The 12,869-nt window shown below is 29.6% G+C and overlaps 1 protein-coding gene across 2 annotated transcripts; it reads left to right on the top strand.

Moving 5' to 3' along the window:
* Positions 1-1,058: 1,058 nt before the first annotated feature.
* Positions 1,059-9,739, top strand: LOC120089411 (cellulose synthase-like protein H1). Of its 2 annotated transcripts, none has more exons than XM_039046864.2 (9): positions 1,059-1,387; positions 1,646-1,973; positions 2,510-2,638; positions 3,982-4,095; positions 4,454-4,669; positions 7,181-7,298; positions 7,389-7,576; positions 8,176-8,526; positions 9,097-9,739. In XM_039046864.2, exons 1-9 carry the CDS (start codon positions 1,131-1,133, stop codon positions 9,628-9,630), a joined length of 2,235 nt encoding a protein of 744 aa, XP_038902792.1. In that variant the 5' UTR covers positions 1,059-1,130; the 3' UTR covers positions 9,631-9,739. The 2 variants fall into 2 exon arrangements, with proteins under 2 accessions (XP_038902792.1, XP_038902791.1); XM_039046863.2 differs by having other exon boundaries at positions 1,066-1,387; positions 1,634-1,973.
* Positions 9,740-12,869: the final 3,130 nt, after the last annotated feature.

Raw genomic sequence — 12,869 nt, 5'->3', positions numbered from 1 at the left:
TTTTAGATTAATTAATAAAGATTAAAATTTCACTTCATAATTATTAGATTGATTGGGAAAAAATATTTTTCAAAAAGTCATTTTCATTTATACATTATTTCATAAGATTGTTTAAAATAAAACACTCATGTGTTTGGTTACATTTCCTCAAAAATATTTTTATATACAAGTTTGATTAGTATGCGATACACTTAAAGGGTTTCAATTATTTCAAATTGATATAAAACAAGACTAGTATAAACACTATGAACTGGTCGTTAGTTGGTCGCATAGTAGTTGTAGGAGTTGACTGCCAAAAGTAGTTGTTGGAACTAGTTGCTAGAGGTGATCACTGTCGAAATTAAACGTCAGAGGTGGTCTTCATAGGAGTTGGTCATAAAAGTAGTCGTTGGAGTTAGTCCTCAGAGTTGAATATCATAAGTAGTCATCAGAGTTGGTTGTCGATGGGTGGAGTCATTGAAAATATTACAAAGAGGAAAAATTAATTACTATAGCCATTTTTTGAACATATGCCCCTGGGTGAGTTATCTCATTCCAAATTGGAGCCTTAACAACCACTAAAATAAGAGCAATATGTAGGTACATTCAAGATGAAAAAATTTTTAAAAAAAAAAAGAAAAAGAAAAAATGAAAAGCTTTATATATAGCAAGCTGTGATTAGATAATTGGATAGGTTGGAAAAGTGTCGGCGTCTAAGATGCATATCCAAGTGTTTTTTGCCCTTAAAACAAAATTAATTGTTACCATACCTTTGCATCATTAATTCTTCTAATAGTTAAATTAAATATTTGAAGATGAAAGTTCATCCAAACGAATATAGTTCAGTAGCATATTAAATGTGTCAGCCATAAAAACTCTACCATATTTGGCAGAGCTAAGGATGGTTTATGCATTTTGTCGTCTCTTAAAGGGACTGGTGAATCAAATTGAGAATTTAACTATATTGGCAATAAGTTCATGGATAATTTTTAAAAAAAAACAAAAAAACAAAAAAACAAAAATCCAGAAAAGATAGGTTATTAAATTATTGCTGCCATTATTGTTTCCAGCCTCATCTTTTAAATACTGAGACCAATCACCAAAATTCAGTCCATCAATCCATCCAAAATCTCGTCGTCTAAAATAATCAAATGGCAAATTCTCTCTCACTTTACGAAAAAGAAATTATCAAAAGATCAACACAGAGAGCATTGGATATTGCAATTTTCTTCCTGTTGGTTTGTCTGATTGGTTATCGTGTGTTGTTGGTGTTCAAGCATGGCTTCTCCTATCTCCAAACCATTGCCTTACTTTGCGAAACTTGGTTTACTTTTGTCTGGTTTCTTGCCATCATCACCAAATGGAACCCCGTCGACTACAAAACTTACCCCCATCGCCTCCTCAAACGGTAAACAGTCTTTCCATTTCTCACATCTGTTTTGAATGACATTTGTTCTTTCGAACTGGTTATCAAATTGGATCTTAGCTTTTTTTTTTTCTTCTTTCGAGTAGAACAATTTGGGAGTTGGAATTCGAACCTTTAACTTTTAAAGAAGGAATAAAATAAAAAATAAACATTTTAATTTTTGAGTTTAAGTAGTTTATATATATATATATATATATAATTGAAGTTAATTTGGGGTATAAGAATTAGTGGGTGTCGTAGGGAGGTGGAAGTTCCAGCAGTGGATATATTTGTGACGACGGTAGATCCAGTACTGGAACCGTCGATAATAACGGTGAATACAGTGCTGTCTTTGATGGCGCTAGATTATCCCGCGAACAAATTGAGTTGTTATGTCTCAGACGATGGGTGTTCTGCTCTGACCTTGTATGCACTGAGTGAAGCGGTGAAATTTGCAAAGATTTGGGTACCATTTTGCAAAAAATATGAGGTTGAAGTTGGAGCTCCTTTTAGGTATTTCTTGAATGCCTCAACACTGCCTCATCTTCATTCATCTCCACAATTCCAAAATGATTGGCAAACTGTCAAGGTATGTACAATGATACAACACGACACAACCTAAATCCTTTATTTTATCTTCTTATATATATATATATATATATATGTATGTATATATGGGGGTTAAAATACAAGTGTGAATTTTTATTATTTATTTTGAAGTAGTATTTGTGGTTTATAAATATTTATTTAGTGTATTTATAGTATCAAATGTTATTATATTTTTTTTTTTTTTGTTATTTATTAGTACTTTTACTAAATCATATTCACATATTTATAATCCCTTATATGGAAATTATTTTGATTTCTTTACTAATTTCAAAAAGAAAAAAAAACCTATGTTGAACAAAATTTAAAATTTATTAAAACTTCTATGATTAAAATTTGTGGACGATAAGTGTGGGAATCGAATCTTTGGTCTTTAAAAAAGAACGTCATGTTAATTATTGTTGAGATAAATTTATTTTGTCATCACCTAATATAATTTTGTAATACATCATAGATAATTTTATTATTTTTTTATATAAAAAAAAGAGTTGAGAGTAAACTGATAAATGAATAACGAAGGTGGAGTATGAGAGACTGGAAAGGAAAGTGGAGGAAGCAAAACAAAACAGATTTGGTTCGCATGAGGATGGACTTGATTTGGCTGCTTTAGCCAACCTCCACACCAAAGATCATCCCACCATAATAAAGGTACTCCTCTCCTCTCCCTATTATTTCCCTGTCCCTTTCTTTTTCCTTTTGGGGAAAAATACAATGTACACAAGAACACAACCAAATAAACAAAAGCTAACTACCATTTTTAGCACCCACTCTTTTTATTTGATAAACCTCAAATTTTGGATTTTTATAAATATATCAATTTATCGCATAAATATATTAAAATTTTGGATTTTTATAAATATTTTGTAAAATTTATAATTTGTATGAATTAAATCTCCCAAGTTTTCATGAGTGAATTAATTTCACTATTCGTTATGATTAATTTAAGGGTGTTCATGGGTTGGATTGGGTTGAAGCACTTTTTAGACTCAATCTTCAACTCAACCCAAACAATCATTACTAAATAATGAACCCAATCCAACCTTGAAAAATTTGGGTTGAATTGGTTTTGATTACTGGGTCGTTATTTAATTTTATTTTAAAAAGAAGTAACATATTAATATCTAAAAGAATTTAGTTAATTATCTTCACCTATTGAAAGAAAATTAGCAAATTAATTTAAATTACATTATGAAAAAATTATTTTCGTATGTTTAGAAAAACTATTTTAAATTATTGGTGGACAATAAATAATCTAAAAGATTTATGAAATGAAGTGAAATTAAAATAAACACATGTATATATAATTGTATTGGAAGTAAAAAAAAATACTTTTTAATATTGATAATGATTAGTTCAATTTAGTTTGAGTTGACTCGGGTTATTTTTGGTGAACTTATGAACCAACCAAACCCATAATATTTTCATTTATTTGAACTGACCAAGTTAATTAATAACCTAACCCAAACCATACGAGTTGATTTGGGTTGATTGGGTTTTTCGAGTCATAAAGTTTTTTGAACATCCCTAATAATTACTATTGAAATATTCTATTGTCTATTTTGAAAATCCAAATTTAAAGAACTCTACACATACATTGATGCATGAATGATTGATTATTAGAATTCGTGCATGAATAAATTTCAAAGGTATAGTTCATAATAAACAGATTTAAATTGATTCAGTTCCCTAAGATATATTTTTTAAAATAAAAAGAGTATAATTGACAAAGTTACATATGATTGAAGCTCAAGGTCAAATTGATTCAATTGTATAAGGTTTTTATTTAATTTTGTCCCCCTCAAATTGAATTTGGGATAAAGATATTGACATGATCTTCGTTCCTTGAGATTGAAAGTTCAATCTCCTACTCCGCATTTGTGTTATACCAAAAAATAATATATATATATATATATATATATATATATATAACAAAATTATGAGTAGGTAAACATAATATAGTGCCATGTTTGATATAACTATTGTATGTACAGATATTATGGGAGAACAAAGATGTTTCAGACGAATTGCCACATTTAATTTATGTATCAAGGGAGAAGAGTTTAAAACATCACCATCATTATAAGGCGGGTGCTATGAACGTTCTGGTAATTCAAAAAATACTTTCATATATATAGCGGGATTTTCAAAAATAGAAAAATAAGGAAAACTATTTACATAAAATAGCAAAATTTAATCTTCTTTCATAGAGATTGATAGAGGTTGATAGAAAGTCTATCAATGTCTATCAGTGATAGAAACTGATGGAAATCTATTGATGATGTGTGATAGATGCTTATAGAAGTCCATCATTATCTATTAGTGGTTTTTTTACTATTTCTATAAATAGTTTGACATTTTTTATACCCATGAATATATCATGGTTATTTATATTTAGATGTTTTCTTTCTATCTTTCTTTCTTTTTTGCCTTTTAAATCAAGGTTTGAATAATTTAATATTGTAGACAAGAGTCTCTGGGATATTGACAAATGCTCCATACATATTAAATGTGGATTGTGACATGTTTGTCAATAACCCCCAAGTTGTTCTACATGCAATGTGTGTATTCTACAACTCCCAAAATGATTCGAAAGATATTGGATATGTTCAATCTCCCCAATGCTTTTATGATGGCCTCAAGGACGACCCTTATGGAAACCAACTCGTGGTCGTATACGAGGTAATTCTTCCTTTTCATTTTTTTCATTTATGTACATGTAATTTTTTTCCCCATATTTTGTAATTCAATAATTAAAAAAAGATACATACAATTAAAAGCAGTAGAATTAGACTACTTCCATAAATAGGATTCAAACCCAAAAGAATAAAATAGGCAGTACAAGAATAAAATAATTGCATATATAGATAAAAAAATGGTAAAAGATTAAAAAAACTCATTCCTAACCACCATTTTGTTCGCTTCTTCCCGATTTTCTCAAATTAAAAGTCATCACTAATAGCAGCTATCAGTGATAACTACTGAAAGCTGCTATCAGCTGCTATCGTTGATAGTTTCTATCAATTGCTATCAATGATAGTTGCTATCAACGATAACTTTCAATTTTAGAAAAATTAATACAATCTTGAAATATTAATTTTTAATTTGTTATCAATTATTAGTAGCTATCATTGATTCACTTTCATCAATTGGAATCAACGATGAAATATTACTATTTAAGACTATCAGTGACTATCAATGATAAATTTATAAATAGTGATCAACTTTGAAAGAAGATCAACAACTTTTATTACCATGGTAGTTATCACTAATAATCTTTTATCATGGCTATCACTGATAGCAGCTATCAGTTGTTATCACTGATAGACTTTCATCAATTAGAATTAACCTTGAAATATCAACACTTAAGGCTATCAATGATAGACTTCTATAACTGGTTACCACCTTTGAAAGAAACTTGATATATAGATATCACCTAAGTTTTATCACTGATATCAATAACATCATTCATATTGTGGTTATTAGTGATAGCTTCTTTCACTGATAACATCACTAATAAGATGCTATTAATGATCTCACTGATATCATGCTATCAGTGATAGTTCTCTATCACCGATAATGTGCTATCAGTGGTAGCTTCTATCACCGATAACGTGCTATCTGGTAGCTTCTATCATCGATAACATGCTATTAGTATTAGCTTCTATCACTGGTAACATACTATCAGTAGTAGATTCTATCAATCATAGCCACTGAATACCTTTTTGCCCTTTTCTTGTCCTTCCCAAACATTTATAAATCCATTTTCTTTTCGATGATAGCTTCTACCACTGATAAACATGCCATTAGTGATAACTTCTAGGCATTCCATTTACATTTTAGTTCGAGATTCAACTTTATTGATTAAATTCACTAAGTTGGCTATCAATGATAGATTTCTATAAGTGGCTATTAACTACGAAAATACAATCAAAGATTAAGCTATCAATTATAGAAAATATTAGTGACTATCACTAATAGACTTTCATGTGCTATTTATATTTATTATTTGTTATAATAATCAAAATTGATGATTGGTTTGTTGGTGTTAAGTCACTTATGAATTGAGTACTTTCAAGTCCAAGGAAAGAAGCAAAAATCGGATAAAAAAAACTAAATTAAAAAAAAAAGGGAAGAAGTAAAAACAGAGAAAATAAAATGAAAAAATGGAGGGAATAAAAAGACTAGATTAAAGATGTACAACAAAATAAGACAAAGAAGGGCGAAATTGGAAATTAAAAAAAAAAATCAAAGATTGATAGTTAACTCATCCATATTTATAAATATTTTAAAGATACAATATATTTTAGATTTTTTCTCTTATTCTTCAATCAATTATAAATATCCTTTTCATTTTTGAGTTCCAACATTTCAAAAGTTTGATGGGTACTTTATATCCAATTATTCATTACGTTAGTCAAACTCATATAATTGTTTAATAATAAAAGTTTTAATATATTTTACCGACTCAATATATTCATAATGTTTTTAAATTTGCGACCAATAGATTTGGGACAGTGAATTTTGGTTGAGAGCCTGTCTATTATTTTTATTTATTTATATTATATTGATCACCCTTAAATTTTGATTTATATCAATTTATTAAATCGTAAATTAATAATTATATTAATTTAAATCCTAAACCTTTATTAGTGTATCAAATTACACACTCTCTTTCAAATTTAGTTTGAAGAATGTTGTGGAAAACATTTAATTTTTTCAACTAAACTTGAAATTGTTAGGTGTGAATCAACTCAAAACATTTATTAAAATTATATTTAGAAACCATTAATGTTTTGATTCTTAAATGTCGGTAAACTTCTTCCAATGTCTATATAACAAGATGCACGATATTAATTTATATATGGACAATTTTCAAAGAAATCTTAAACCAAGAATCTAAAATTGATTTACTTTAGAAAGTTAATGAATTTAATTGATAAAATTATAGATCTCACATGATCTTTATCCAAACAGTACATAATGAAATGTTTAGTTAACTTAATACACTTAAAAAAATTGAGGGTTTATATTGATATAATTATTAATTTATGATTTGAATTGATACCATTTCAAAGTTTAGAGATATTTTTTTATATCATCTTTTAGTTCAATAACAATACATGCGAGATAGGAGATTAGGATAAGAGTATATACTATACTCAAGATTAATGTGTAGCATATGTTTTATAGTACTTCGCACGTGGGATCATGGGACTTCAAGGACCATTCTACAGCGGGACTGGGTGTTTCCATAGACGAAAAGTCATATATGGCCAATTTCCTCACCACACTACACATTTTATGGACGGTAACTTTTGCATAGTTGAATTTTAATTTATATAATGTTAATCTTAATTGAATCTCATGGACAAAAATATTGTTTTTAATCCTCTTGTAGGAAAAGCCTCCGAACAAGAAATAATGAAATCATTTGGATATTCAAAAACTTTTGGAAAGTCAGCAATTTATGCTTTTGAAGAAACCACATGTGGCCATCTTCCAAAAGGCCCTTTGAGCAATAATCTTGAAGCTGCCAACCAAGTGGCTTCATGTGGCTATGAGATCGGCACTACTTGGGGTTCCAAGGTTTCTTTTTGACTCCCTATTATTATGGTTATGTTTGAATAAATCTTTTCAGGTTATTTTCAAATAGAAGAAAATAAATGTATTTATTTATGAATATGATAAAATATCACTATTTATTAATGATAGACTACGATAGATATTGATAGAAGTATATCGTGGTCTAGCGTCTACTTATAAATGTCTATGCGATCTATCACAGATAGATAATGCCATTTTATTATACCTGAAAATAATTTTAGGCAATTTTACCATTATAGACAATTACCCATCTTTTTAATGAGATCAGCATTTTTTGTTTGAAATTCTTTTAGTAAAATTTCAAAAACAATAACAAAGTTGAAAACATATTTTGAGAGAGTAGATAATAAAACAATAAAAATGAAGTAACTTTATGTTTTCTATTTTTAAAAATTGTGTGTGTGCAAATTTATTCATAATGAGTTAGAACTTTTATATTATTGGCCAATTGGCAAATATTGATTACCAAATAGGTCGTAAATGATTACGAAATGAGGTTTTAGGTAAAAATTATCGAGTGATGGATCCTACTATTTGTATTCAAATTACAAATTAAAAATGTGTGTTTGATTGAATCTCAGATAGGGTGGATGTATGGATCTACAACTGAAGATGTACTAACAGGCTTAGTGATTCAAAAGAGAGGGTGGAGATCAATTTACATTGCATTAGATCCTCCAGCATTCTTAGGATGTGCGCCTTCACAACTTGTTGCTTCATTAACTCAACAGAAGCGATGGGCCTCTGGCTTACTCCAAGTTTTATTCAGCAAACATTGCCCTATTTTTGCTACTCTCTTTGGGAAACTCCAATGGAAGCAATGTGCAGCCTACTTGTGGATTCTCACTTGGGGCCTTCGTTCCATTCCAGAGCTTTCTTATGCATTACTTCCACCCTATTGTCTCATCACTGACTCCTCTTTCTTCCCTACTGTAAGTACAAACCATTATTATCTTTCTATGTGCCATGGTTTCTTGAAACATGAAGTAGAAAGTGAGTAAACTCTTAATTTTTACTCACTTTTTACAAACCATTATGTGTCATGGTTTCTTGAAACATGAAGTACAAACCATTATATTTTTTAAAACATTAGTTGAAAGTATAGATAACAAAACCCATAAACTTATCGTGAAAGTAGTGCTTATATGCTTAATTTTTACATTTCTAAAACAAAAATCCAAAAGATTATTAAACGTGGCATAAATAGTTATCAAACGAGAGCTTAATAATATATATGGAATATATTAATTCATAGATATTGAAAGCAGAATGGTCGGATGATGATTTTATTACATAAGTTAAACATGGGTCCACGTAAAACTAATTAACAATTACAAGAGTAACCCATATGTTCAATAAAGATTGTGAGATTTTTTCATCATCCGTTGACATGTAAGTAAATCTCTTATAATATCGTTTTTTCTAAAAACCTTCCACCCATAAATTAGGAGGGTTAAAGTATTTGGTTGATTTAGTTATATGTTGCGATTGCATATATGCAGGTGGAAGAGAGAGCAATCTTGATCCCAATTTCTCTCTTCATCATTTATAACTCTCAACAGTTGTTACAATACAAAGAAACAGGTCAATCAATAAGAGCTTGGTGGAATAACCAAAGAATGGGAAGAGTAAACACAATGTGTGCATGGTTATTTGGAGTGTGGAATGTGGTTCTAAAACTTTTGGGTGTAAGAGAAACTGTATTCGAAGTAACAAAGAAAGAGACAGGTTGTGAGGCTGATTTGGGACATTTCACATTCGATGAGTCTCCAATGTTTGTGCCGGGGACGACCATTTTGTTACTCCAACTTATTGCTTTACTTATGAGCTTCATAAGGCCGCCCAAGAGATCAGGAAGCTCAGTGCTTGAGGTGATTTGTAGTGTATGGTTAGTTTTATGCTTTTGGCCATTTTTAAAAGGAATGTTTATGTTTGGTAAAGGAAGATCTTATGGACTTCCTTTCTCTACCATATACAAATCAGGTGCCTTTGCGTTGTTGTTTGTGCTTTTATGCCAAACAACAACCATGATTTAACTTAAGAGTTTTCAATTTTGTAATAAGTTGAATGATATGTGTTTCGGCCGATAGATTATTTAAACTTTTAAATTCTTGATCGAAAATACATTTATATATGTTCAATGTTTGTCTAAGTCTATTTATTTTATTGATTGTGACCTCTTTTAAATGAGGTAACTCTCTTCTATTCAAGGATTAAAATAACAATGTCGATATTGATATCGAAATCTCAATTTTATAGATATATTGATAAAACTTCGATATCAACATATATTTCTACAACTCATTAAGATTATAGAATTTATTTAGATTATAATTACAACCTAAGCGGTGCTATTAAAAAAAATGCTTGCTTCTTCTTTCAATTACAACCTAATTTCAACTCTATTGACTCTAACAAAATTATAAACTCTTAATCACACATTAAGACCTATAAACAAAGAGCCAATTACAACAATTTCAACTTAAATTGAAAGAAAATCTAATGCCAAAACTGTAAAATATCCATATCAACACCATTTTTTATAAAACTTATGAAAAACACCCACAAGCTAAAATCAATATAAATTGAGTGCTTAAAACATGCCCACAAGCTAAAATCAATATAAATTGAGTGCTTAAAACATGCTTTGATACCAATTAATGGTGTTGACATTCAACATGCAGAAGCACTTAGGATCATAAGCACTCTAACAACATCAATTTTAGCAAATAAGCATGCATGTTCATAGTTTTCAGAAATTAGAGTTCATAGAAGAAACTTTTGTAGAACCTTTTCAAAGCTCCAATCTCCAGTTGAATTCTTCCCCAACAGCATGCAGAACACCATAAGTGTCTTCTCTACTATCTTCTGACCTTAGATTAGAATGTGGAATCCAAAATAAGAAGAACGTTGAGAAAATTTTAAGAATCGGAAGAGTACTCTTGTTAGGAAGAAGAACCCTTTCTTCTTTCAAAATTCAACATGCATCAGCCAACCAAATGAATTAAAGACTCCTTTTATTTACAAAACAAACTCATGCAAGTTAAAAATACCAAATTTTGACACGAAATCAATCATGAGGATGTGGAATTAAGAGGTAATTTTTCTAAGTGGTAGAAGTGGAAAAATCCCACTTTTCTAATTTTCATTTTAAATTGAAATTTCACAAAATAATTATTTAAAATGAAAATCAACTTTTGAATTTCATAAATTCTGATTTTAATTTTAAATAAAATTAATTCAAATAATTATTTTTAAATAATTAATTAAAAATTTAATTAATTAATTAAATTTAATATCAAATATTAAATTAATAAAACACCAATTCCACACATAAAATCCTATTCATGTATTAATATTTAAATCAAATTTATATATTTTTCAACATTCTAGTTTCGTTTAATTCGATAATTAAACGTTCAATTATATCATATACAATTAATAATTTCTTCAATCCAAATTTGAACGTTTCAAATTTTCTCATCATACTATTCTAAGGTCTAGTCCATTTATGAGCTAGTAGGGGAACCTAATGGATCTACAGGTTATGAGCTCCAATGATCCGAGATTAATTGGCTAAACTCTTTTAATAAAATTTACTAACATTCTTTAACTATCAGGTCACTCCACTAAAGCCTAATAGTTGCACTCTTCTCATTGTAGATATATTTCAGTCCACTTGATTTAACCACGATCAGTAAGTCGATCATTCACAGGTTATTCGTATTTACAGTTGGGTCAAAATTATCGTTTTACCTATGTAATATATCTTACTTTTTAGGTCTCCATTGATCGACTAATGAACAATTGGTTTATGGTCAAATAAACCAAGTCCCTCAAAGTCATAGAGAGGGCGGGGCCCATTGTTCAAGATTAGGAGTCAGTACTTAAGGGAACAATCTATTGGCTAACCCTGAAAACGGGTAGGAGTGAGTTCTATCTTACAAGACTATGTCCTCATCTATCTACTTGGTCTTACCCCTAAAATGGAAGGCTTATTGAGCAGCGATGTTGAGTCACTCTCACCCATGCAGATTAAAGTATAACCCCAAATAAAAAAGAGTTCATAGTTAGCTCAGAATTAAGATCGAATTACTATAGGTCATCGATTTGGAATAGTTAGTTTTAACAGTAAATGAAGTTATAAAAAAAAAGTGACTACTTTGTGGTCTGCTCTTATGCAAACATCTTTTGCATAGGATGCCCTTACTTACATGTCTCCACATGAATGATTTTGGAATCACATTGTTTGTATCAAATACAAAGCGAGCCACATCCATAGTGTCCCCAAGGTAAAGTACTGAATTTTATCCTTATACTTATAGACCATTTTGGCTATATACTCCAATCTAATCCTCTTTTATGTCTCCATATAAAGTTCAAGTATTCATGCTATAGCCAAGGGTTTATTAGTTTATTGTATTTCTGCTCTTACAAGTGGAATTCACATATTCAATAACATCTTTACTGAATAAACCTCAATCATTTTTATTGCAAATAGAATATGTTTAATGTTTACAAACTACGAGTTTTAAGACATACAACCCAACACAAAAACTAGAACATTCAACATCTAAAATGCAGAACATTTACCCACCATACTCTGAATTAAATTTTGAAAATAAAATTTAGAGACTCGAGATGACTCTGATACCAATTGAAGGGATTAGAATTCCCCACAGTGGAAGTAATTGGATGCCATGTGTCTCTAAGTTCGTTTTACAGAACATTGTAATTCAAAGAGATGGAAATATTTGATCGATATGGCAATCCTAGAGGAGGTGAATAGGGTTTAATTAAAGTTTTTTTCTAAATTAGCCCAATTAAACTAATTAATATACTTTTTATAAATAATAAGAAAAATTCAATTTATGCAACAAATAAGATGACAAAAAGTGTGATAATTTAATTCTATCAAATTTTATCAAATAAATAAGAACAAACTAAAAAATACAATAAATTTCTTAAATTAATTGCAAAAATAAAAAGGAAAGAGTTAGAGAAGAAGACACCGTAATTTTTATAGTGGTTCGGTCAAACTCGACCTACTCCACTCTCCAAGCGCCTCTTGGAAATTTGAATAAAATCTTTCCGACTCATTCCACGGATTAGAGCCCAACCGTTACACCACCGCTCCTTTACGGGTTCAAGAGCAAACCCGATCCTTTCCACGGTTTAGGATCAAACCATTACAAATGTTTGAATTTTTTAAGAACACAATACAACTCTCACTGGAGTGGATATACAAGTTTAAGCACTCAACAAATTTATCCTC

Source organism: Benincasa hispida, chromosome 10 (assembly GCF_027475165.1).
Source record: "Benincasa hispida cultivar pf3 chromosome 10, pf3_genome.v1.1, whole genome shotgun sequence".
NCBI lineage: Eukaryota > Viridiplantae > Streptophyta > Magnoliopsida > Cucurbitales > Cucurbitaceae > Benincasa > Benincasa hispida.
The sequence above is the reverse complement of the archived record's forward strand: the minus strand, read 5'-3'. Positions and strand labels throughout refer to the sequence as shown.

What these genes read in the sequence shown, in the direction of transcription:
- LOC120089411 (XM_039046863.2), top strand. Translation starts at nt 1,131, where the DNA reads ATGGCAAATTCTCTCTCACTTTACGAAAAAGAAATTATCAAAAGATCA. An exon ending in ATGATTGGCAAACTGTCAAG is followed by an intron (nt 1,974 to 2,509) that starts GTATGTACAATG and finishes TGAATAACGAAG; the next exon opens with GTGGAGTATGAGAGACTGGA. An exon ending in CGGGTGCTATGAACGTTCTG is followed by an intron (nt 4,096 to 4,453) that starts GTAATTCAAAAA and finishes TTAATATTGTAG; the next exon opens with ACAAGAGTCTCTGGGATATT.